The sequence below is a fragment of the Sciurus vulgaris genome (genome assembly GCF_902686455.1).
Source record: "Sciurus vulgaris genome assembly, chromosome: 15".
NCBI lineage: Eukaryota > Metazoa > Chordata > Mammalia > Rodentia > Sciuridae > Sciurus > Sciurus vulgaris.
Window position 1 is genome coordinate 88199441 of NC_136476.1, and position 26349 is coordinate 88225789.

Here is a 26349-nt window from a genome sequence, read left to right on the forward strand (position 1 = left end):
AGTGAACCAATCATGGATGAGTGGGTGCAGGGGGCAACACCATCCCATTGCCCTGGAGCCTCAGATTTACACTGCGCTGGACAGCTGTGCCCTGGCAGGGTACAGATGACTGGTCAAGTTCACTGCCCCAGAGCTCCCTTCTCTGGGTCTGCAACCCAGCCATGCAGTCAGCCCCCCGGAGTCTGGAGTGCATTCTCCAGCCAGAGAGGAGCTGCTGAAGTTTGAAAACCAGCTCCTGACCAAGCCTGAAGCCTGGGCAGGGTGCAGGGCCACTGCTGGGCAGTCTTGCACTCCCTGGCACCTGAGCAGCTGGTGGGGCAAGGGGCACCCTCCTCACCCACTGCACCCGGAGTGTGGGATGAGAGTGTGAGTGAGGGGCAGGCAGGGCTCCATCCTCCGTGGTCCACCCTGGACAGAATGCCCCTAAGCCTGGGACAGAGCAGAAAGAGGCATCTGCAAACCCAACTGAGCAGCAAGTTCCAGGGCTGGGCCGATGTGGGCGGGAGGGCTAGAGAAGGTTACCAGGGAGACGGCAGCAGAGCCAATCAGCGGGTCCGCAGTAGAGGATGAGGTGCGCTCAGCGGGGTGACGCTGCCCTCTGGTGGTGCACGGGGGTGCTGACAGCGCGGCGCTGGCTCCTCCAGGTCCGGGGCAGGCCCCGTCTCATGATGCTTTTCTCTCGGATATGTTTAAAATAGCCAGGTGGGGCTGATGTGCAAACAGCCCACGTGAGCCCCTCTGGGGAAGGAAGCTGGACGTCTCAGGTCGCAGCGGGTCTCAGAAGTGTCCTGCCCTACCCAGAGAAGTTTCTCTGGTTACGGTGTTCCTCTTCCATTGCCCCCATGCTGAGGAAGCAAAGCTGCAGGGACTAGAGTCCGCGGGATGCCTCTTGCCTTGAAGATGACTCCATTCAGCGTTAGGGTCCACAGACCCTGTGTGCAGACAGGCTTTAATGAACTTGTTCAATCAACTGTTTTGGTCTCATAAACCCTAAAGCTGCAAATGTGAGGCGACTCCAGCTTGGAATGATGGGGGGGGCTGCCCACTGTTGACGCAGAGAATCGCGACCCAGCTTGACAAGCCATCGCGAAGCATTAAGACGGCATGAGGGCCTCTGCCAGCGGCAGGATGGGGGCTGTTCAGGGACTCCACACAGGCTGGCAGGAGCAACAGAAACCGCCACTGAGGGCGCTGTCCTCTGCCACCCCACACTCCTACTGGCCCATCCAGGCAAGGTGGGCACAGTGGCACTCCCTGGGCCTGCGACGGTACCTCCTGTATGTTCCTAAGCTGGAGCAGAAGCAGCACTCCCGCCCGCCAGGCCGTTGCTGGGATGTGCACTCGGGATGCCCGCCCGAGAGCCCCTCACTCTGCTTCCCTTCTGTTCCTGACTCTCACACTGACCCTGACATCTTGGCCTCTACCCGAGACCCAAAGCACAGGTGAGCTGACCTTCTGTTCCCCGTCAGCCCTATGAGGCCCTGCTCACCCCGGGAGCAGCCCCACATGCCTGCGCCGCAGGGTGCCCCAGGACCCTCCTTACAGTAACCCACATCTCTCACAGACCTTGTGCACGCCACCTACCATCCACCTCCCCAGGCACCAGAGAAGCCACGTGTGGGCAAAGGCAGGGAGGCTGCCAAACCACCCCCTAGAGGGCGTCAGTCCTCAGTGAAGCACAGCGGCTACTAGCCCTGGGGGGGAGTGGTCACCTGCACTTGAGCCGCCACTCTGGGAAGTGGCTGGTGTGTCCCTCCATGCCTGAGCAAGGGCCTCGGGTCAGGTCACTTGGACCCTAACCTTTGAAGGGTAGGAGGGAGGGGAGGAGCCCAGGAGTCTCAGGCACCTCACAGCCTCTTCCCAAGGCCAGGCCCCAGAGCTCTGTGCTCACCCACCCATCTGCCTGTCTGTATGTCTCCCCTCTGTCCCCAACTATGGGGCAGTAACGAAGACTGGGATCTCTTTGGAAAGCGACGTCCTCTGGAATACCTGGAATACCTTGTGGCAGGTTTTTGGCCAACAGGCTGCTCTCCATGAGTAAAAGTTCAGGCAACCTTTGTGACTTTTTAAATGCACACCGCTGCTTCCATTTTCTAAATTAAAAAGCCTTTTCATCTTAGAATAGCTCTGAACCCGCCAAGGAGTTGCAGAGATGTGCCGAGTCCCCTGGTGCCCTCTCTGGCTTTCCCTCTTGCGTGAGCACGGCCTGTCCACATGACCAACGCAGCAGCACTGACACCTGGTGACCACGCCCCTTGGTCACCACCTCTCCTTAGGCTCCTCTTGGCTATGACAGCAATTCAGACCATCCTCGTTCATGACCTGGACAGCCTTTAGGAGACCAGCCTTGACCGTTGATGGGGGCCCCTTTGGGATGTCCAGGTCTTCTCTCATGGTCAGATGGGTGGCGGTGTCTGAGGGGACGGTCACAGAGGTGAGGCTGCACCAGCCTCCTGGCCGAGGCCCAGCTCTGCTCCCCTTCTCTTGCCCTGCCCTCTGGGTGGGGCGGTGGCTGGAGGCTGCACTCCACCCGAGCACTGGGCATCCACACAGAGTTCGGATTCTTCTGGTCTCCTCTCCATTTATTTATTTGTTCAATCACTTATTTATGTGAGCCGGCTCGTGGCTATTTTATACTTGGAGTTATGATCCAATTACCGTGCTATTTATTTTGCTGCAGCTCGTGGAGTTCCTGCCTTGGGCACTGGGGACCATTTGGGGCCATGTCCCCGAGACGCAGCCTCATCATTGTGTTTGTCTTTCTTTAGCACGTCTTCACTTTTGCTTCCGGCACTGCACGTGCTCCAGGCTCCTCCCAGGGGTTTCCAGTCCTCACCGCTGCCATCTCTCCAAGGATCGATCCGCTGTTCTCTGCTGGAGAAGTTTCAGAAACCAAGACCTGGGGCTGGGTGCTCGAGGCCGCCGGGAGGTATTTGCTCCTCTCGTTGGCAGACGGGGAGAACGCTGTCCTGCTGTGTGCCCCCATCTAGAGACCTTTCCATGGGCCCACCTGCACGGAGCTGAGGCTCACCCTGGCGTCTCCGCTCCACCCTCGCCGTGGCTCCTGCTCCTCCCTTGCTCGTCTGCACCTTCTGCCCCAGTAGGGACCCCCTGGTCCCCACAGCACTTCACTGTGCACATCGGGTCTGCCGCAGGAGAGCTGCCAGCCAGGGCCCAGGGCCACCCTCCAGCCCCCACCTCCTCCCATGCATTCTGGCCAGCTCAGCACCCTCCCAGAGGCCACTTCTTCATCTGTGACACGATGGACTGTGCGGTGTCCACTTTCTCCCCCACGTCCTCCGAGTGGTCCAGCAAAGCTCCCTCATGGGCTGTAAAGTTCTGTGGGTTTTCACGAGCATGTAGGGACGAGCATCCCCCAGTCTAGTGTGGCCAGGGCAGATCTGCTACCCTCAGAAATGCCCCCAGGTTTCTCCTGCGCAGCCCTCATCCCAGAGGACCACAGCCAACCGCGATGGAGCTTCCTAAATGCCACGCACTACGCGGCCCCGTTCTCCCCAAGCTCCCCCTAGTGAAGTGCATCTGAGACGCCTGGTGTCCTTGGAGGCCCGGCAGCTCATCCCATCACTGCTGAGCACTGCTCCGTCTGCCTCCAGAAGGGCGTCCTGCCGACTCCGGCTCGGGAACGAGGGAGAGTTGCTAAAACGTTCACCAGTGGGTTTGTGAGTGGACGTGAGCTTGCAGACCAGGGGCACATGCCTTGGGGCAAAATTGCTGGACGACCTTACACTCTGCGCAACCGACCAAGCTGCCTTCCAGATGGCTATCCCTAGCCTCCTGGAGGGGACGTGGGCATGGAGCTGAAGTGCAGGTCCTCTCTGAGCCCCCTACTGCCCTGGTGGGGATCTAGAGTCAGGATCGTCCCCACACAGGGCTCTCGCCAGGAATGGGAAGGAGAGGCCACAGGCGTCTGCCTAGGACACACCACCCTCAGCTCAGGGGCTCACATCAACACCCCTCTGCCCAGCCTGGGCTCCACCTCAGGTGCCACCCAGGCCTCAGGCAGCAGTCGCAGGCTCCCCAGGGCATGAGGTCCTCAGAGGCAGGTGTGGAGTCTGCTCTTGTCCAGAGGGCTGGCCTGGGGCAGAGGCCTACTTCTTGGGCCTGCTCTGCCTAGCCCGGGTCAGTAACCCCCTTGGGCCCTATTTCTAGCCTGGGCAGTGGGCTGTCCACCTGAGGTCACATTACTGCTCTCATCTCTGATAGGAGCTCAGGCTGTGGGACCCCAGGCATTCAGGACACCTCGCTCACCGCTGTCCTCTCACACCAGACAGCAGGCCAGATCAGGGGAACAGGCGTTCTTGCCCACCCCTCCTGGCCTCGGCTCTGGGCCTGGGGGTGCACCACCCACGACAGGCCGGGCCAGGCAGTGACCGCCGCCTGACTGGAATAGCTAGGGATGAAGGCCCGGCGCCAGCCAGTCGCCCCCAGACAGCTTCCTTTTCTTCACGGGGCCCGGGATCTTGTCAGAGCAGCTTCTCTCAGTGGGTCCAGGCTGGCACTCATCCCACCCTGAGGGAGGGGGCCAGGAGGAGAGGCCTGGAGGTCCAGGAAGTCCGGCTGAGCTGCCCAGGAGTTCAGCCCTACAACTCCTCCCTGCCCTGGTGGGGTAGCTGAGTGTTTCTTGGGGTGGGGCCCAGGCCAGATGGACAAAAAGATGGGGGGAGGGAAGAGGAAGGGAAGATGGTGGAAGGAAGGACGGAAGGAAGGAAGGAAGGAGGAAAGAGCGGGGAAGGAGGGAGGGAGGAAAGGAGGAGGAAGGGAAGATGGTGGAAGGAAGGAGGGAGGAGGGAGGGAGGAAAGGAAGATGGTGGAAGGAAGGAAGGAGGGAGGGAGGGAGGAAAGGAAGAAAGGAGGAGGAAGGGAAGGTAGTGAATAGAAGGGAGGAAGGAAGGAGGGAGAGTGGGTTGGTGGATGGATGGATGGATGGACAGATGGATGGGTATATGGAAAGACAGGAGGATAGAAGAGGGGAGGAAGAAAGGATAAAGGGAGGGAGGGAGGAAAGAAGAGAAGGCAGGGTAGATGAGCAGACAGATGGGGGAAGAAAGATGACAGAGCACCCAGTCCCCTCCAGGCCTTCCTCTCCTGGCGGGACCCTATCCAGTTCCGACCTGTCCTTGGACCTGCAGGCTCTGTGGCTCACCACCAAGGGCACCACAGGGTCTCACCTTCTTTAGTCCCTCTCCCTGCAGCAAAGAGCGTGGCACCTGCTCCAGGGCTCCGGGTCCACAGCTCTGACCTTTCCCAAGATGGATCCCCAGGCTGAATCCCCAAGGTTCCAGCCCCACCCCTGCCTCCCCCCACCCCCACCCAGCCCCTGCGTTAAGAGCCTCTTCACACCAAAAAGTATATGCAACCACTGGACCTTTGGTCACCCGGGTGGTGGGACTGTCCTCATTACAGAGGTGAGGAAGCCAAGGCCCAGGGAGGACAGGACCCACCTGCGTCCCACCCTGCTGCCAGGCACAGTGGGCTGCTCACCCAGCCTTCACCTGCTCCTCCTGGGTCTTAGTGAAACGCCCATGAAGGTGCTCAGTTCCTGCCCGGACCTGACCTCCAGCAGGGCCGCAGCTGGCCATCAGATTCTGCAAATCCCCCAGTGATTTTAATGTGCAGGAAGTCTGTGGACCCCGAGCCACCAAAAGAAACTAGCAGACCCCCGGGGAGAGGGGAACGGCTTGTCCCAGCGCCTCCAGCAGGGGGCAGTGCAGCTTCACACTCGGGCTCCGGAGCGGAGTTGCACGAAGGTCCTGAGGACCAGCGCACCCTCCAGGTGCAGGGCAGCGGTGGGGCGGTGGGGCGGGGGCCCGGTGGGCAGTGAGGGATACGGGTGGTCTGGTCTCATCTCAGCCTCGCCTCCGGGAAAAACTTCCCAGGGACTCTGCTGGGGCTGAGACCCCTCCCCTGCTTCCTCCAGCCTCTGTGGCATGGGGAGGCAACCTGCACTGCTGGGTGGTGGACCGTGTAGGCTGGACGGCCCACCTCACCTTCACTCTGGGTCACAGGGAGCCCCCAGCAGCCTGGACACCCACTCCCACCCGCGGAGAAGGCTGGGACCCTTGGAGTCTTTAAGGGGCTGAGGGCTGAGAGCAGGGAAGGCCCCTCCCCTGACGCGGTCCCTGCTCTAGTCCCCTCTTGCCTGGACTTCCCTGACCACCTCTGGTCCCTCCTGAGTGCCACTGTCCTTGGTGTAGCATGGCCCAGGCCCTCTGTCCTGGGCATCCACTGCCCACACCAGGTCCTCTGGGGGTTCATCCCCGTTCTCTCCTAGAAGCCCCACTCCCCAAGCACACCTTCCCCCCACGCTTTAATGATGAAAGAGCCCCTTCCCCTTGAGGCCCACACAGGGCCAGGCACACGAGTGCCCAGCAACACCCCACCCAAGGTCCTGCCTCCTCCCCCACTGAGGCCTGAGACCCCACCCCACCCTGGCCTCCTGGTCACGAACCCCAGGCCCTGTGCTGGCTTAGCCCGTCACCACCTGATTCTTGCTGGTGAAACACTTATCAAGTCCAGCATCTCTGGTCCAGAGGGACTGCCCCGGGCAGGTGTTGCCATGGCAACCAGGGGGAGCAGGGCGGTTGGAGGCCAGGTTTCCGTGCAATGCAGACACAGGCAGCTGCTGGGGCTTCTGCTCCATGGGCGGGGCGTTGGGTGATGCTCACACCCCTGGGGTCGCTGGTCATCTCCCACACTCCCTTCAGAGTCCCAGGCCAGGGCCCAGCCCACCTGGCCTCGCTTGCCTCAGTGCTGCTGGCCCCCATCCCACCAGTTGTGACCAGCACAGGGTCCTGAAGTACGCCCACCTCCTGTCTTCCCCGGAGAAGCAGTGGCCTGTTCTGCATCTTTGTCCCTTGTGCTCACCCTAGTCCCCCTGCAGGCAGGGGATGAGTATCCATGGAAGCCATGCCCAAAACCCAGGAGGGCATGGGGAGCCATCAGGATGGACGCAGCCTTGAACCCAAGACCGTCAGTGAGCATGTGCAAGGCAGGGCGAGACCTCAGCCAGGCGACACCAGGTTCCTGGGTCTCTTCTAGACGGGGAGGGGCCACATGTGTGGGATTCTATCACAGGGAGCCAAGCGAGTGGGCAGGCTGGGGGGCTGATGGGGCCCTTGGAGTTGGCAGCAGGACGGCAGTGAGTCCAGATGGCACGCCCTGTCTTGCAGTCTCGTCGGCACCCACCATTCAACCTCAGCTAGGAGCCCCAACCAAGGGTGAGTTTGGGGGTACAGTCGTCCCCTCCGCTCCCAGAAGGGGGAGTTGGTGTGGGGTCCTCCTCCACCTCCCCTCCTCCAGGGCTGGGTCAAGTGAGCGTGTTTGTGCATGTGTTTGCAGGTGAGTGTGCAAAAGCAAGTGTGCACAGAGGCAGTGACCTCAGGAAGCCCCAGCTCTTGCTAGCCGGCCCTTCTGCCCCACCCGAGAGCCACTCTGGCTCTGGGCACCAGACACAGTGCAGCCTGCCCACCACCAGGGCAGGACCAGGCTCCGGGACGGCACCATCAGGAGGAGGGTATAGGAGAGGGCTGGGGACACCATCACCAAACCTGGGGCCCATGTGGAGACAAAGGGCAAGTGTCACGCTAGAGGACAGACGGTAAGATACCTCATTTATGCTGCGGCCCTCCACGTGAACCTCCTGCCCGCTCAGCCCGCATCGACAGGGGCTGGGCGGGGCCAGCAAGGTGGCAACGCGGGCATATCCACACCCTGGTGCCCTGGGTGCCAAGGGTGGCACCCTCCACAGGCCTCCGGACAGGCTGTGCCACGCGTCCAGGAGCGTCAGAGCAGGGACATGGGGCGGAGAACTCGGAGCCTCGTGTTCAAGACCCCTGGGCCCAACCCAGACGGGTAGAGGCAGGAGAGAGGGGACGTGCGGCCCCAGACCCACAGGAAGCCCCGCAGAACAGACAGGACCGCAGAGGCGAGTTCTGAGACGCTCGGACTTTGTTTCTCCGCTCGCGCTTTGTCTCCATGTTTCTTTCCCACCATTCCGACGTCACCGCCGGTGGAACCCCCCCGTCTGCGACACCACGTTTCGGAGACCAGGGACGCAGGGAAGAACTTCACAGTCAGAGTCGCGGGGAGGCCGCGCCGGGGTCGGAGCCGGGTCACAGGTGGCTCCCAAGGGCAGGGGCTCCCCGGGACAGCAGCCCCGCGTCCCCGGAGGTCCCCACAGGTCCCCTCGCCCAGACCGCCAGGAGCAGAAACAGAACAGGCCCGCCCCACCTTCCAGCATCCATGAGGGATAGAATTACATTTGTACAAAAATAGATTCTTTTACCTTTCCCGACGCGCCAGACACCCTCTACCTCTGCGGATGTGTGGCCCTCGCGAAGGCCTCAGCACGTCTCGCTGAGGCAGCCAGACCAGGACGAGCGGACAGCTGCCCCAGGCATCTTAAAATAGATGCTCTCCCGCCTCAGGGGCTCACTGGGACCACCCACCCGGGTCCTCAGCACTTGCTCACAGGAAGCAAATTGACAGAACAGGGAGTCAATCAAAAACACACAGAGCTGGCCACCAGACGCGCCTCCTGCTGCCCGTGGCCCTCGCAGCCTCTGCACAGCACATCCAGGCTTGTGCCACACACCACGTCCGTGGGCCCAGGTCACACGCCCCAAGTCTGTGATGGGGACAACGTCAGCTGATTACCCACTGGCACCTGGAGACCCCAGGGGGTGGGGAGCTCTGCACTGTCACCAAGTGTCCCTGGGAGTGCTGACTTGGCAAGCCAACGGTGTGGGGCCAGCTTCCCCCAGAGATCGCCTGCTTCCAGAGTGACGATGGCCGACACGTCCCTGGCTCTGTGGCTGTCCTTGCTTCCCAGCTGGTGCTCCGTCTGAATGTCCAAGCAGGAAGGTGACAGCAGAAGGGTGTGCCTGGGGTGGCTGGGAACCGCAGATGGGGCAGCCGTCATCCCGCCAGGCCACGGCAGGCACGGCACGGTGGCTAATGAGCTGATGTTAGTGCTATCTTTAGAAAATTAAAGATTGTCCCACCAAAATAATAATAATAATTACAAAAAGTCAGCTTAACTGGGCCAGATTGGTAACACTACTAAAGGTCTGGTTGATAAACTCTGCCTCTCTCCTGGGCCACTTGCCGTTCCCACAAATCCCCTGCAAACAGCACTGTATGCACAGGATGTGACAGTGAGACTAAGAAGGGGACAGGAAGCCCCTGGGACGGTCTAAGATGACAGGACAGCGGGCAAGGCTGCACAGGCCCTGGGGGCTAGGGGTTCTGGCTTCGGGAGGTGTGGCCTCAGTGCTTTACAGAGAGCTAGGCCCCCAAACAGAGACGTCCCCAGGAAACCCCGTACCAGGGCTCCTCCCGGCAGCCACGACATGCTCTGTGGGACCCTGAGGAGCAGCAGAGCACTTGGCAGGGTGGCGTGAATGCTGGGCACGTCAGTTGCAGAAGGCACAGTGCTGGGTGAGGAGCGGGACCAGCAGTGTCACGCCCCTGCCTGTCCCCGCCACATCCCAAAGGCTGCCAAGACTTCCCGATAAAGCCTGGAGGAGGGGCAGCCGGCCCTGCTACAAGCGTGAAGTTTGCCCAAGTGTGCCTGAGCGGCCACACTGACAAGGGGGCACACACAGAGCAAAGGGAAGATGCTTCTGGAATCTTTGATGGCCTCTGCCTCCCGCACAGGGACCACAACCTCTGCCCAAGTACCTCGGCTGGGGACCCCGGAAGGCAAGGAATGGACATACCCTTCCTGCCTTCCTGACAGAGGCCTAGAAATCAGTCCCTCCCTCCCCACCCAACTGACTCCTCCCAGCCAGGGGCACAGGCACCCCCTGCAGAGGTGGGAAACAGAGGCCTTGCCCCGGGACACCTCCCCAGCCCCTGGGGTCTGAGACGTGAGCATCACAGTACTGGGGCCCAGGGCTTACAGTGCAAAAGAGGCCAGTCCAACCTGAGAGCAGCCGCACCTGGGAGCCCCTCAGGGCGTGCGGGAGGGGACCTGGCTGGGTGGGCTGGGCCCTCCGCCAGAGTGGGTATGAGATGGAGCCCCCAGTTAAGGTTCTGGGCGAATGCTGTCCACAGACATGGTGCTGGGGGCCCTGGCAAGGTCTGCAGAATCTTCCAGACAGAACCAGCCGGCCAGAGAAGGAATCCACACAGGGGCTCCACAGGGTGTCGGACGCTCCTGGGCAAGTGCCTCTGCCCACCCATATGGCTCTCTCGTCCAGGAGTTCCTCTGGATCTCAGTTGCCTCCTGCTTCCCTCTGAGGGAGCCAGGCAGCCTCTAGCCTCTCCTCCCTCACGATGGCCGCTGTCCACACATGAAGCCGGTAGAGCTACGTGGGCACAGGATGGCCTCTGTGCAGCCCACCAGGTCACTAAGACGGTAACACACCACCCTGCCTGGGACTGGGCTAGCCCTCCAGGAACCAAGGGCGAGCCCGGGCCCACCTCGCAGATTGCAAGAGAAGATCTGGGGTAGGGGAGAGGCCAGGGCATGAGGGTCCGTCACCCTGGCTGAACAGGAACATAGGTGGGGAGAAGCTGGAACCAGCACGATGACAGAAGAAACCTGGAGGCGGCCCCAACCTGTGGGGGTCAGCAGGTGTTCTGTGTCTCGGGGCCAAGCTGCAAATCATCTTTGGAAAACTGGCTGTTCACCGCCACTCCAAGTGCGGAGGCCCTGGGGCCCAGAAGGCCCCTCCTGGCTCCCGGGGCAGGTGGGGTCTTCTGCAGTGAGATGCCAGCTGCCCCACCTGCCCTTCCTCCTGACGTGGGCAGGCCCTCACAGCTGGCCAGGCTCCAGTACTCAGGGCACAGGACGGCTCACTCCACACGGGGCACACGAGGGGCATTCCCAGAACCAGCAACACCAACCAACCAAAACGAGGCCCCTCCCAGCGCCTGCAGCTCTGGGCCCGAGGCTCCTGGGCCACAGCAGGGTGCCTGACGGAGCAGCTGGAGAGGGGCTCAGGGTCTCACCAGATCTGGCCACCCTGGCGGCTGCCCTGGAAAAGCCACAGCCTGGGCCAGAGACAAGCAGTGCTAAGACGCTGAGCTGGCAAACATCTCGGGGCGGCAGTGACACACTGCGCCCACAGGTCCACACAGGCCAGGCGGGGGAGGGCAGGGGCAGGGCCGGAGCCGGGCAGAGCAGCCGCGTCCTGGTGGGCCCAGCCGGGCGGCACGCGGGCTGGCGCGGGCCTAGGTGGTCTGGTGCGGGGCCTCCAGCATCTCCATGAGGAAGGTGTCGATGGGCGTGTCCCCAATGAGCTTGAAGAAGAAGAGGTGCTCCAGACACTTGAGCCCGATGGAGCGCAGGGCCGGCAGGCGCAGCAGCAGCTTGGCGAACCTGCCGGAGACCGCGGTGGGTGAGGAGGGCAGGGCGCTCAAGGACCCCGGGCGAGGCCCTGAAGGACCCGGCCACACCGCCAGGGCTGGCCTGCAGCAGTCAGGCACGGGGCCTGTTCTGTGGGCAGTGGGAGCCACAGCAGAACTTCAAGCCAGGGGAAAGCAGCAGATGAGTGTCTGCAGTGTCAGGGACGCCTCTGCTGAGCAGCTGCACCACGAGACACCCGCCTGTCCTGGGAAGGTGTGAGTGGCCCCCCAGGGAACCTGCCAGGTGCTTGGCAGGCAGGCCCCCAAGCCCCGCCCAACACACCCACACCAATACAGGGCCGCCCTCTCAGGACAGCCCTGCGGAGGTAGGGCCAGCAGACACAAGGGGAGGGCGGCCTGGCTGCTGAGGCCCTGCCCACCCTGTGGAGTCTCCTGGGAAGGAATGTGGGGAAGGAAGAGGAAGAAGTCTCAGGGAGGAGAGACATGAGGGACAGCCACTGCAGGCTCCAGGGAGAGTAGAGAGGAGGGACAGGCCGGGGTAGTCCTAGGAGGTCCCTATCTTCCCAGGCCTCTCCACGCTGGCCCTGGAGGGGGGCAGGGGGGCTCATTAATTATTAACAATGTTTTTATTTCCGGGGAGGAAGCCCTGGATCCTCATTTAAAGGCACAAACGCAGCCTGGAGTCTGGAGCCCGGCCAGAGAACAAGCTGTGTTCTGCTGAGCTGGCGAGATGGGTCCAGGCAGGAAGCCAGGGAAAACAAGCCGCCTGCCACCCCTCCCGTCTTCATCCTCGGGAAGTCTCGCCTTAAACCAAACCAGATGAGGGTTGAGCAGGCGGCGCTGGACACCGTTAACTGTGTGCGCGCCAGCTGGCAGGGTGGGCTGGTGCTGTGGCTGCCCCGCCTCATGGCCCCCGACACCCGGCCTGCAGGTTGGGGGGCCAGGAGGCACCTTCAGAGCAGGGCAGGAAGGGGCAAAGCATATGTCCAAGAGCGCCCGCTCCTGCCCCTGCTGCACACCAGCACCATGGGCTCAGAAATGAGGGAAGACCCGAGTCCTCCGGCCTAGGGGGGTGGGGGGCGGAGTCCAGCCGAGTCCAGCATGGCCCTGCTGCGCCTCTGCTGGGCACAGGCTGCCTGGGGTGGGCGGCCTCACCTGCCCGGCTGCTCGGGGTACTTGTGCTTGCAGTAAGCCTCCAGGGACGCGTACACCTTCTCCCTCAGCGCCTCCACCTCCGCTGGGTTTGACAGCCCCTTGGAGTCTGCAGGGAGAAGCAGCCTTGGGTCAAACCCCTCAGCTGGGTGGACTGCCCCAGAATCCGCCCATGGACAGCCCCTGGGGTTGTCTCCCAGCCACCCCACACTCGGGCAGAGCAGTGTGCAGGTGCACTTGGATGTGGCCACTCCAGGGTCAAGCTACAAGACCACTGGCCAGTCCCTTGACCTCCAAGGACTCAGTTTCCCCATCTGTACCATGAGCATCCACTCCCTGATTGCCACAGTAACTGGAAGAGGCTATGAATGCCTTCCTTGCACCTGGGTCAGAGCCCCACAGACTCGACAGAAGCCACACAGCCACCCCTCAACACAAGCCTGCCCCTGGGGAGCCACCCGGCAGCCCTTCCGGAGAGCCTGGGATGACAGTCCAGAGCTCAGGCCCGGGACCAGTGCCCAGGCTGCAGAGATGGCATGCCCTTGGTCGCTAAAACCACAGGGCATGGCTGACCGGGTGCTAACACTGCTGGACAGCACCACGCTGGGCTAGAGGCACAGCTCAGGTCTGTGGGCTGGCAGGGGTCAGGGCCAGGAGCGCCCGAGGGGCAGGCCTCGCAGTCCCCAGGGGCTCCCCTACAGCAGCACCACGCCTGCTCCCTCCATGTCCTGCCACCACCCCAGAGAGGGCAGCTCCCACAGAAACCCTCCGCCCCCTCCTTAGCCCACAGGGTGTGGCTTGGGCAAGACCTCCAAGACTCCACCGGCCCCTGCCTCCGCCCTGCAATCACTGGCCCCCTGACCCTCACCCAGGTTGACCCTCACCCCAAGAGCAGTATCCTGCACACTGGGCCGTGCTGTATGCCAGCCATCAGATGGCAGTGGCTGAGTGGCACTTTCCACTGAACCCCCAGCTTTCTGAGAGGTCCAGCCTGCTGCTGCCCTGCTGCACCCCCCACGGCACAGTGCTATGCCCAGGGGTGACGGACAGCACCTTGGGGCCTCTGAAGTGGGGACTTCAGAGGCTGGAGGAGGGGCCTGCCCCGCCTTGCTCCATCCCAACCCAATGACCATGGCCCCAGAAACTTCTGCCTGAAGCTAGGGATGCTGGCGACCCCAGGACAGCAGGCCTGAGTGCTGGTCAACGCCGACCAGGACATGTCAGGCCAACCTCTGCTTGAGCTCAGGATGCCAGTGTAGGACAGCAAGGCGCCTCAGCAGGAGTCCAGAGGCCCAGCTGGAGACCAATGACATGCTGTCTCTGGGCCTGAATAGAGAGGCTGTGGCAAACTGCATGAGACCCAGGTCACCCTCACAAGCAGCGGCCAGCAGCACAGTGTACTCTGTAGGGTGGAGGCCACAGGCTGAGTCTGGGCCTCCAGGAGGGCGTACCGGGGTTGAAGAGGACGATGGCCCGCAGGCAGCCCAGCTCGGTCTTGTCCATCTGCATGTCACGCATCTTGGACACCAGCTCTGTCAGCACCCTGTGGTCGGAGGCAGATTCCAAGGTGGGAGTCAGACACCTCTGGCCAGCATCCCTGCCCAGGCACCCCTAAGGGACTCTGGGAAGCCTGGTGTGGCCCAGGACAGCTGCGATGAGCCATGCCGGTGGGGAGTGGCCCAGATAGTCCATGGGAAGGACATGTAACTGAGCACTGGCATTCCACAAACAGGGCATGGCCCTCCCAGAGGTCTACCCACTATCCAGGCTGTTCCTGGGATTTCACACGGGGAACTTGGGCACTAAGGAGGGGACTCATGACCTCCGAGTCCAGGTGATCCATGACCTGCATGTGGGGGACAGGGCCCCTGCCACACCTGCCCATCTGGACCTGCCCCTGCCCTGCTCAGCTGCAAAGACCTGGTCACAGTACTTTCTTTAGCCCACGAAAGACCTCCCACAAGGATGTGGCCCTCCTCAGTGAGGAGCCACGGGAGAGGGAGGAGCCACGGGGGAGGGAGGAGCCATGGGGGAGGGAGGAGTCATGGGGAGGAGAAGCCACAGGAGAGAGGAGCCATGAGGAGGAGCCACAGGGAGGGAGGAGCCATGGGGAGGAAGAGCCACAGGGAAGGCAGGAGTCCTGCAGCAGAGCCTTACATAGCATGTAGACCAGGGTGAGGCACAAGCCCTCTGTGCCTGCCACTCCTAGGCCCGTGGCTACTTGTGCTCTCTTCCTGAACCATTCCAGGGGCAGAGCAGCCCAGCGCTAGGAGAGTGGCTCACTCGCCTCTGACCCCAGGGCTCTGACAGGCTGCCCAGGCCCTGCCCACCTGCCCTGGCCTGCTCCCCAGGATCTGACGCTGACCCAGGCCCCCAGACTGCCTGGGTCTGGCACTGGCCTCTGGGCTCACAGATGGGGCCTGGCCAGAGCAGGGCCTGGCAGCATCAACGGGCCCAGCGTTTTAAAAGAGTGACCGGATGAAGCCCACCCATCCTGCAGAGGGGCAGCCCTCCAACCAGTGCTGCCTGCGTGTGTCCACCGAGCTAGCCGGGGCTCGTGCGGAGGCGTGACTCCACGCCCCGGGGGGCGTGAGGAGCAGCGGCTTGGCACAACTGCACCGTGCTGGGCGATGGGTGGGGCCGCAAGCCGCACCCAGACACAGCAGCCTCACCGTCGCAGCACCGTCTGTGATGCACCAAACTCAGTGACGCTTTCACTGACCGCATAGATGACAGCGCCCGCTTTCCTTACAAGTGCCACTCTCCCCTCACAGGTGAGAACACAGGACGAAAAAGAAGAACAGAAACCTCAGTGGTGGCCATCGGCCATCCCGGACGCCAGACTGATCCAGGACCCCACCCCCTGCACTGGCCTGTGTCTCTAACCCTCCTAAGCAGAAGTGGTGCCAAATTGGACCCAGAGGGGGGCTGAGGTGGCCAGGCTCCGCACCCACCCCACCTGTCAAAGATGGCGCCCACCCCTGCGCTGTGGGCACTGTTCCTGTGGACGTGCAGCCCAGTGGCCAGCAGGATCCCGTCCTTCACAGCTATGGAGCGATGGGAGAAGGAGGCAATGAGCAGCTCATTCCAGCCTGTGGGAGGAAGCACACCGTCAGGGCCGACTCGAGGCCCACTGGCCCCACCCTGTCCCTAGCTCCAGGGCAGACCCCAAAGGCAGCACATCATAGACCACACTTTCTAAACCCAAGCCAGGGTTCCCAGAGCAGACTCCATGGAACCCTAACTCCATAAAGTGCTCTGCAGAAAAGAGGCTCCTGGGCACCCAAGTGTGGGAAACGCCCCTCCTCTTCGGTGCACACGACAAGGTAAAGGCCTTGAGAAGCCCTGCATCAAGCACCTGCCTTAGCAAATGCAGGAGCTTCCTGCACATGGAGGATGCCCGCCTCAGAAGCGGGAGAGCTCCCAAGGACTCCTCTGGGACAAACAGGGAATGGCTGCCACCAGCTCTTGGGGACCAAGGGGTACCACGTGCATTCCCACAAAAGAATCAAGCATTAAAGGGAAACCCGGCTCCTTAGAGCCACAAGCCCAACTCCATATGCTGTCCTGACACCAAGTTCCAGTACCAAGCAAACACAGCTGGCATCAGGCAGAGGGCATGTGGGAGACACTTAAAGATGATTCCGCAACAAGACGTTTTGTGGCACCTGTAAGCTGGACTTAATGGCTTTAAAACCAATGACTGTCCACAGAGACACCTGGTGGTCAAAAGACTCTGGGCCCCATGCTGACCTATCCTGCGGTCTGTCCCACTGCATCCTGACTGCGCTCCTAGGATGTGGTCACTGGCCAGCTTTATAGAGGGGAAGCTGTGCAGCAGGCAACAGGGACCTGCCCGGGAGGCGTGCTCCCACAGGCATGCCTGCCCCTCCCTCCACTGAGTGCTCCTGGACACTTGCCTGCAGGGACCCCTCGCGGGGACTCGGAGGTAAGCCCCACCCCGACCCCCATTTCATAATTCCACACTTGAGGCCAGAGGGAGTCCCTGCCGACCAGATGACCTGAGGCCCTAACCCCAGGATGCCCCCAGCCCAGGTGACAGGGGCCCACCAATGGAGAGAATGAATGGCAGGCAGGGCCAGGCTGGGCTGCTCCCATCACCACGGGGAGGTGGGCTGCAGGCACTGGCCAAAGCACACAGCACAGACAGCGGGTGGTGACCTGGGCAGCTGCGCTGGGAGCACCATCACAGCTGTGCTGGGGTGTACCTGCCCGCCTGTCTACATGTCCCGAGGCCCAGCCAGGTGTTGGGAGGCAGCCCGTCGAAACGAGGAACGAGAAAGATGGGGTCAGTGGTCAAGTGTGGGAAATGGACACACCCCTGGACCAGGAGCTCTAAGTCACAGCCACTTGTTCCCTGTAGGCCTGTCCCAGGGTGCTGTGGTCCAAGCCCACCTGGCGTCCACTCTGCCCCAGGGTGAGGATGGGTCAGGACCAACCAGGCCAGAGGTACGAAGTGGCAGGCTGATCCCTCCTGCCAGGAGAGCCAGACCCTCCTTGCTCTAGCCCACCCCCCACCAGAGGAGGCTCCCGGGCAGCGGGCCTCTCTGCAACCGGCCAGAGTGGGAATGAAGTCTTGGAAGTCTCAGAATGCCACACAGGGTGTGGGCCCAGAGGAAGCGGGAGGTAGGACAGGAACCTGGAAAACCTGCGGCCCTCGCCCGCCCCGTCCACCCACCAGCCAAGCAGAGAGCCATGGGCTCGGCACTTCTGTGCAGGAGCCGAGACTACCCCACGCTGATTCTCAAGGTCTCCTGGGCAGTGGGAGTGGGAGCGGGCGCCTGTCAGGACACAGCCCTCACCCTGGAGCAGTGGACATGCAAATGAAGTCAGTCCTGACCGAGGCAGGACTGCCATCTCCTCCAGGTCACCACCGGCCCTCAGGACAGTGGCAACCCCATCGGAATCCAATACCATGGACTGAAACCCACACCGACCAGATCCAGCACCGGCTAGTCTGGGCTTTGAACCCCACTGGCTCCAGCTAGGCAGGTCCCATACTCAGGGCTGAGGGTCAACTGGTGGTATAGCAGGGCCCCAAGTGCCACCCACTCTGCTTGATGGGCATAATATTGCCAGCTCCCAAGGGACACTGGAGGAAGCCAAAGCAGTGGCTCAGCAGAGTCAGACCCTGGAGGGCAGCAGAGCTGCACGCATGCCCAGGAGGCCCAGCTCCGGCCCGGGGCTCAGTCACCCCACTAGGTGCCTCAAAGCCAGTGGCATGTTGAAGCAGGGACAGACCCAGATCTGAGCTTCACCTGGCAGCCAGAGGTGGGTCAGCAAGGAACCTCAGTGGGGTGAGGCTGGGGGACGAGGGCAGGGAGACCCATCCAGAGGCAAGGCACTGTAAAGATCTCCTAGGAAGAGGCCAAGAGGAGCAGCGTTCCCACCCTGGGGACATCCTGGGGACTTGGGCAACCCAGGTCCTGGGCTGAGGAAAGGGCTACACAGGTCCCAGTGCCTGCCTGCTGGAGGTGGGCATCCACGGAGGGGCACACTGAGGGCCAGCACGCTGTGGACAGCCTTGTCCACAGCCATCAGTGGCCAGCACCCCCAACATCCCATTCTGCCACACACGGGCCTCACGTCTGCCCACCAAACAAAGAGCTGCAGGTCCAAAGAAGAAACCAGCTGTCCTCACGTTCTGTGCCAGCGAGGCAAGACCACCTCCTCTCTACAGGGACCCCACCTGGCCACCGAGCACTTCCAAGGACCTCTGGGTCAGATGGACTCTGAAGCCAGCGAGCTCAGGGCTCTGAGAGGTGGGGAGAGGGGAGAAGCCCTGGAAGTGAGGGCACGGGTGGGGAGAACGCTCACCAGACCTCCAAGAGGTCTGCGCCCACCAAGGTGGCCCCAAGTGTGATCAGGGGCCTGAGATGGAAGGCTACTCTGACTCATCAGCACGGGGTCCTTCCAAGAGGGAGGTGAGGGTCAGGGCCTGTGCAATTCTGGCCCTGATTGGGTTATTTCCAGAACATTCCGTGCTTCAGGGGTAGCCATCTTTGTTTGCATTTTTCTTCACTTTCACCAGGGAACCACCTTAAAATGGCCAAGGCCCTTCAGGCTGGGGCTGGTGACAGTGCCCTCTGGGGGGCAGCCGGCATTCTGAAGCTCAGGCCCCAGGACAGCAGGACCCATGGGGGACTCGGGGCAGTCATCAACACCACGGCCATGGGAGGGTAGGCACTGGCACACAGCCCCTTCTTCACTGCAGGAACCTGGGCTCCCTGCTGGCCACTGGGGGAAGCCTGCCTCTGGTCATCACACCCTTTGCAGAGGAGGACACAGCCCCGGGTGGCCTGCCTGATCTGCTCCCACGCCAGCCTGACCCAGACCCCAGTGGCAACTCTGCACCCATTCCAGCTGCCAGTGCTGCCCCGGCCCTGGAGTGGACAAGGCCACAGGAAGCAAGAGAGGTCTGGCGGGCAGCCCCGCTGGGAAGGCCGCTGAGACCCCACGTCACAAGCCCCTCAGGTGGGAGGGGAGGGCAGCGAGGCCCCCAGGCCTCTCCCTGCAGTTCGGAGAGCACTGACAGGCCTGCCACTGTGCTACCTCCCGCCCCGCCCGCCAGGCCTGGCCTCACCTGCCCGCAGCAGGATGACCTGGTCGTCCAGGGGCAGCTCAGAGAAGTGCGGGATCCTCTTGGCCCACTCCACCAGGGTGAACAGCTGCTTGTCCGCTGCCTGGCAGATGTTGGTGACGGGGTCGTTGGGCTGTGAGGAGGAAGGTCACGGCGTTCAGGCCCAAGCTCACGTGTGGGCAGACCCAGCCCCGCAGCTGACTCAGCAATGGCCCCCGAGAAGCCCAGGTGCCAACCCCCCGGAGAACCATGAAAGCAACCACCCCAGAAAGGGACTGCCAGGGGGGTCATGTCCAGGTCCTGGGACAGGAAAGGACCCTAGGTTATTGGGACAGGCCCAATGTCACAAGAATCCTTGGGGGAGGCTGGAGGGTCGAAGGCAGAGCAGGCCCGAGAGGATGGAAACAGGTCAGGAGAGGAGGCACCCCTGGCTTGAAATAGGGCCACGGGGCATGGCGGCCCCCAGGTACCGCCCCACCGACTCCCTGACGTGCCCAGCAAGCCCGACTCTGGGTTTCCGAGTGTGGCCTGCTGAACCCGTGCCGTTCTAAGCTACTGCGTCTGTGGTGATTCGTCACCACGGCCACAGCAAGCTCACACGGCAGGCTCACGCGGCCTGCAGGAGCTATGCATCCCTCCTGGCCGCAGGAAGGCGCTAGGTGAGGAGGAAAGAGGCTAAAGGGCAGGTCACAAAGTGACAGTGTTGCAGCTGGGGTGGGCCAGCCCCTCACTGTGGCCATGGTGACCCGGAAGTCCAGTGCTACCAGACACAGGTGGAAGCTGGGGTGGACACTGCCTTAGCCGAGACACCAGGCCCAGGCAGAGGTCAGAAGCCAGTAGATGCCTTCCAAGAGTTCTGGCCAGGAGGGGTCACGGGCTCTGTCCTGAGTGTGGGGAGAGCCGGGAGGGAGCCAAGGCCCCGGGTCACATGCTGCAGGACAGAACCCTTGAAGGGGAGGGGCCTTCCTCCAGAGCGGCAGTGGCCGGGGCACTGGGCAGGAGGGAACACCTTTGGGCGGGCTCCCTTGGGCAGAGACCATCTGCTCGGCAGACATGCTAAATAGCCAGTCGCCCATAACGGGCACTAAGGGCTCAAGTGGGAAAGCCCCGACCAATCACCTGGAGGCCGTGGGGCCAGGTGGGCTGGGGTGTGCAGGGGTCCAGGAGGGAGAGGCACTGTAGAGGCTCCCTGGACCCAGCTTCGGGGAGAGGGACCCCCGGCCAAAAGGGGCTGCCCACAGCCGCATATGCGGCCCCTCGCTCGCTCCCTTGGGGACCCTCAGCAAGCCCGGCGACCAGCACCCCAGTGCTCACTGGGTGCCAGGCCCTTGCCCAGCGCCCCAGGCCTGCGGCGCCCAGCTTCTGCCCCTCAGCCTCGGCCTCCCCTCCTGTCCAACAGCTGGACAATAGTCCTCCCCCGTCCATCTGCTACAGGTCAGCCCAAGAGGTCGATGCAGGCGTAGTGGAGAGGAGGTCCTAGGCGGGCAGGCTGGATCGCAGGAGCCAGGGAACTGAAAGACCGCAGCAGACGGCCCTGCTCAGAAGCCTTACCCAGAGAACCGGCCTCGGCCTGGCTGACGGATGGCCGCCTCCCGGAAGCTCTCCTGGAGCCCAGGGTGGCAGACTGCCTCCAGGAAGAAGAGGGGGAGCTGGCAGTGGCTGGGCCTTTGCAGGAACAGCACACGTGGGGCTGGGGAGCAGATGGCGGGAGGAGGGGAGGCTCTGGCTGGGGTCCCAGCAGAGCCAGGCCCGGAGGGGGTCTCTGGGAGGGGAAGGGGCTGTGAGGGCTTCTGGCTCCATCCTGCTCCATCTCGCTGTGTGGCTCAGGCCAGGGCTTCACCCCTGAGCCGGATTCAACAGCAGACATCTAACGAGCTGCCACTCCCAAGCCACCAGGAAGCACGGGGACCACCCTGGCCTGGCCGCCCAGGGGCAGCGCCAGCTCCCAAGCTGAGGCAGGCGAGGCCCCTCCCTGGGCCCACTGGCCCTCCTGCCAGGAGCGCCCAAGCCAGTGTACAAAGGGCCTCCAGCATGAGGTCGGACACGGAGGCTAGGTGGGAACAGGCAGGGCTGGGGCTCCTTCACGGGATGGGAACCCGGTCCTGAGCAGCCCTGGCTCGCGTGGCTCCAAGCACTAACGTCACGGAAGAGCGACCGCAGCGGGCCCTCTCCTTCCTTGGGGACCTTGTCAGCCCCCCACCTCTTCAGTTTCTGCTCCGTCTGGAGCCCTCCCACCTGCCCGCCCCGCCTCTCCTCCCAGTGCAGAAGGGGCATGGGCACAGGACCCCAAACCAGGCAGGACTGTCAAGGGTCAGAGCAGGGTGAGGACAGCTCCAGGGGCCATTCCTGGAAGGAAGGCATCCCAGCCACGGATAGCCTGAGGGCCTGGGGCACTGGGAGCCCCACCAGAGAGGGCAGTGGTCAGGGACCTGGCCAGGAGAGCCAGCACACTTAGACTGGGGGCAGGGCAGCATGGCTGTCCCCAACCACACTGGGCAGGAGGCATGGCCTGTGCTTCACCCCGTGGCATCGACTCACTATGTGGTCACCAAGGGCCAGGACCGTGAAGGGGGGATGGGCACACTGAGCCCCTGAACAGCAACTGGTCTCAGGCAGGACACTGATGAGAGCTTGGGCAGGGACCCCCTCAGATAGGACAGCTCCGCTGAGGCTGCAGCAGCGGGAGTCAGAGGCAGGCAGAGGGAGCAGCTGGTATGAAGGTCCTGGGGCAAAAGGAGTAAGTGCCAATAGGTGCAGCCAGCACACAGGGGAAAGAAACATGAGCCCAGGGGAGGGGGCGAGGTCAGGATGACCTTGACCTGCCTGGACTAGGGCTCTGGCCCCAGCCCTCAACCCAACAGAGACCCAGATGATGTCTAGATACCAAGCTGACCCTGTGCCTGTGGCAGACACAGGACCCCAGGCCCAAGGCGAGGCGAAGCTGAGGTGAGTGCTAGTCCCTCACATGGATTCACTGATCAGAACCACCCCACCAACCAGGGGCACAGCTGAGCCACCTCCTCGGTATCCCGTGACAAATGGGGACCCTCACCCATGTGAGCTCATCGAGGACCAACTGTGCCCAAAGCGAAGCAGGACCTGTGCCCCAGGAGGGGAGGGGCAGAGAAAGTTCCTGCTGTGTGATGCCTGGCACAGGCCATAGCGGGAGGCCAGGCCCACGTTACAGGCAGGGCCACCCAAAAGCAGGAGAGGTTATTTCAAGTGAGGCCAGGAGGAACAATGTAGAGGCCAGAGGGTCTGAAGCCAAGGTCCTGGGCACAGCCAGGGACCACCCAGAGAGCCTCAGCAGAGGCCATGGCCCTCCCGTCCTCACCTGGATGCTGTAGGGACGGGGCAAGGTGGTCCAGAAAGGTAGGGAAGACCACTCTGACAGCAGTCAGCAGGAAGACAAGCAGCTGAGGGCCGCGAGCCGACCTCTGCGATGACAGCCGTCACAGTGACCTCTGGCTGCCAGTCCCCTTTGCTGGCACATCGGCCCCTCCTGCCAGCTGACAGGGGCAGGAGGCTCAGGGGAAGTCCCTCGCCCAGGGCACGCGGCGGCAGGCAGAGCCAGCCTCAGAGCCCTACCTCCCTCTTTGGAGCTTCTCCCCTGGGCTCAGCTCCTCATGCCTTCTCAGGGGGACACGGGGCAGTGACCCTCAGGTAGGGACAGCCCCTACACCCAGAGAGGCCAAACCCTATAGAGAACCCCGGATCCAGGTCCCTCAGAGTGGCCAGGGGTGCAGGGCGTGGCTGCAGGGCTGGAGCTGACTCCGGGCCTGGTCCCTGCCCCACTCAGGATCCAGACGGGGAAGGGCCAAGGAGCTCGCAGGTCACAGCTGGCCAGAGGCCACACAGGGGATGAGGATCAATAAGTGAGCCACCACAGGAAGTGGGACCACTGCCCTCCCTGCAGCGCTGACACCCACCGAGCTGGGGTTCAGGCCCATGTTCGCCTCCACGTAGGTCTCGGTCTTGGGCTCAACAGCCAGCTCAGCTTCCAGAATCTTCTCCACCGGCATGTCCTCGTTGGCGCTGCTGGTCGACTCCACCTCGTTCTCGTTCCGGTCCTTGCCCCGCTGCCGCTCCTCCTGCACAGCTGCAATGGGCGGTGCTGTCACTGCTGTCCCCCAGGCCAAGCCAGCGCCTCCCGGGACCTGCTGTGGCCAGGGCCAGGCCAGCCAGCTCAGAGCCAGTGTGCCTGACACCAGCGGGCCCCGGGCCAGGTGAGGGAGACACGCCCACAGCTGGCCTTGGGCCTGGCCTGGGCTGTGCACTTTGAAATCCAAGCCCACCTCTCATCAGCTCACTCCACCCACGTTCACACCGGGGAGACCGCCCGGGGCCCAGAGCAGGCTGTTCCGGGGTCCCAACACGGAAACAGGAAGCTTCCTGGAAGAAGGGGCAAGGAGGCGAAGGAGGAAATACAGCAGGGAGGGCAGTTCAGGCAGGAGACGGCAATGTCCAGGCCAGAGGAGAGCCGCTCCTGACCTGCAGCAGGGTGTCCATGCTGGCCGCCAGCAGTGCAAGGGGCAAACGGGCTCAGCATTGCGCCAGGGCAGGCGTGAAGGCAAGGCCCACAGCCCCGTGCTGGACTCCATAGAGGGAGGGCACAGGCCCGGGCCCCCAGCCGCACTTGGGCCACGAGGCTCTGCACTCCCACTGTGCCACGAGGCCTGGGACCACCTGCTCCCTGCCAGCCACAAGCTGAGAGCGGTCCTGATGCCCAAGCTGCCCTATGGGCAGCCAAGCTGGGGTGGGGGCAGCACGGTTAGATAAACAGAAACGCCCACAGGCTGAGGAGCCTACAGCCCAGCCTCCTGCCAGGCACAACTGACCCAACAGCCACCCGGCCTCCAGCCAGCCCTGAAGAAGAGGCTGCAGTGAAGGGGCTCAGACAGGAGCCTTCTGCCCCAAGGACGCCCACCAGGCCAGCAGGGCTCTGCCTCCTCCCCATTATCCACCACTCACTCTGGGCACCTGGAGACCCATCCTGCCCACTCTGCCAGCCCCCTGGGAGCATCTGGCACCAGGGTGTGCATGGGGCAGGCAGGGATCTGGATGTGCCTGGACAGAAACGGTCACTGGGCTTCTGGCAGTTCCCTTCAGACATGTGGCTGATCTTGTCCTGCCCAGGCAGGATGACCCTAGCAGAGGCTCCACCCAGCAGCGCCGGGCCAGGACTTCCACTACTCCCCACAGAGGAGGGACCTGAGGCTTAGAGGCAAAGCGACACAGACCCAGGATGGCAGCAGGGCGAGGGTCCCCAGAGCCGCCTCCGCCCCACTCCAGCCCAGACTTCTCTGCCTGCCCCTGCCAACTCCTGGGTCCTATTGGTACTGAAGGGACACTGAGCCCTCCCTGGGCCCCGTTGAAGGGATCGGCACTGAAGGGACACTGAGCCCTCCCTGTGCCCTGTTGCCAACCAGCAGGACTCGCTCCCTCGCCCCCGCGGACCCCACAGGACCAGGCCTCTTCCTGTTGCCTCACCCCCCCGCAGGGCAACGCACGCTGGGCTGACCACCACCCAGCCACGTGAGGGGCTTGCAGGCGCCAGGTGATGAACCCCTCTCCTCCACCTCCAGACCCCGTCCCTGTGCTGCCCCAGCTGCCTGACCCAGGTCCTCTCGCTGGCTTCCCGAGGGACTGGGCCAGTGAAGCAGGAGGGACGGCAGGAGCCAGGAGGCGGGAGGGGTCACATGCAGGGGCCTGGCAGCCACTTCCTCTGTGGCCACAGCTTCCAGGGAGCAGGTCATCCTGGTGACCCCACTGCTCTAGGCCTGGGGCGTCAGGGCTGCCAACATTCCCACGAGGACCCCTCCCAGGCACCGTGCCAGCTGCTCCACACAGCGGGGTCTGGCAGAAGCCCCTCTCCAGGCTCCCTAAAGGCAGCCCAGGCATCCTCCTGCATTGCTGCCCCCCAGGACCCAGTGGCCTGGCCTGAGCCAGGGACTTTCTGCCCATGTGGACTCAGGCTGATCCAGCATCTCTAGGATGCACCAGCTGGGCCAGGGAGCAGGCAGAGGCCTCAAGCTGGCGGTGTGCAAAAGCTCTTCTGGAAACTCTGACAGCAGGTGCAGCTGGGTGGGGAGCCCAGGGCTGCGGGCAGATGGCATGGAGCTGGCAGCGGATGTGGAAGGCCAGCCGCCCAGCCCCTCCCCAGATGGAATTCCACAGTCCCTCCGTGTGGCAGGCGCCTGTCCAGTCACAGAGGATAGTCACAGAGGGTACGGTCACAGAGGGTACGGTCACAGAGGGTACGGTCACAGGGCCAAGAGACAAGCCCTCCACACCAAGCAGCCCCACCAGCAAGAGGCACCTACAGGCCACTGGCGGTCAGAGTCAAGCAGACCAAGTGCCTAAGGCCCTGGGGCAAGGCTCTGGGCAGAATTCCTAAGCCTCAGAGCCAGCACATGGCCCAAAGGCACAATGCAGCCTAGACACCCACTGTCCCAGGTGGGGACACTGAGGCTCAGAGAGTCAAAGGGGTGTGGCTGGCATCTCTGGACAGTTAACAGCTCAAAGCTGCGAGTTGTGGAATCAGGCAGCCCCTCGACCCCAGAGCCTGCACTATTTCTAACAGCTGTGTGGCCCCCGGGCAAGTCCCCTAACCTCTCAGTGCTTCTCCATCTTCACAGTGACAATGACAAAGCCTGCCTTCAGGATGGACCTATGAGCAGGTCCACCTGCACAGCCGAGTCCCCTGCCTCAGGCTCCGGAGCCCAGCTAGCCTGGTTCCGAGGGTTTTCTCCGGGACAGTCCTGGGATACAGGGAGCTTCGACCACGGCGGCGCTGAGCACAAGCCTCCAGGCTGCCAGTTCTCCCTGGGTGCCTGCAGCAGGGCGGGCGAGGCGGGCGAGGGGGGCTCCAGGGCACCTGCCTCCTCACGGGGCGGCCGGGAATTAATTAGCAAATGTTTCGTGAAGCACTTTGAAGCCGGGAAGGGCCCCAGCCGCTCCGAGCAGCATCATTATAAATATTATCGTTTTATTTATAGAGGCAGAGGGGTGGGAGGGCGGGGGATTTACGTTTTGCCAGCTCCACCACCTTCTAGACGCAGGCATGTTTGACTTATGTTCCACTGGCGCCGGGAAGCCGCGAGCGGGAGGCGTCTGTAAATACAGGGCCTCGTTATCCTTCCAAGAGAGCCGGCGCGGGAGGAAGGCAGGGGCCAGACGCCCACCCACGGTCCACCGCGGACTGTGGCCCGGCTGCCTGTCCCTCAGCATAACCAGAGTCCCAACTTGAGGAAACACGCTGT

General features: G+C 62.9%; 1 protein-coding gene across 2 annotated transcripts in view; it reads right to left on the reverse strand.

Annotated features, from left to right (window-relative positions):
* Window positions 1-8275: 8275 nt before the first annotated feature.
* The window catches only part of RXRA (retinoid X receptor alpha), a 93713-nt gene continuing 75639 nt past the window's right edge, over window positions 8276-26349 (reverse strand). For both annotated transcript variants that reach the window (XM_079111932.1, XM_079111931.1), the window contains exons 5-10: window positions 23017-23186; window positions 19091-19220; window positions 15446-15578; window positions 13938-14029; window positions 12490-12595; window positions 8276-11347 (exon numbers count right to left, since the gene is read on the reverse strand). In XM_079111932.1, the coding sequence (XP_078968058.1) occupies window positions 11200-11347; window positions 12490-12595; window positions 13938-14029; window positions 15446-15578; window positions 19091-19220; window positions 23017-23186 (779 nt within the window). In that variant the 3' untranslated portion in view covers window positions 8276-11199. The remainder of the gene's footprint in view (window positions 11348-12489; window positions 12596-13937; window positions 14030-15445; window positions 15579-19090; window positions 19221-23016; window positions 23187-26349) is intronic.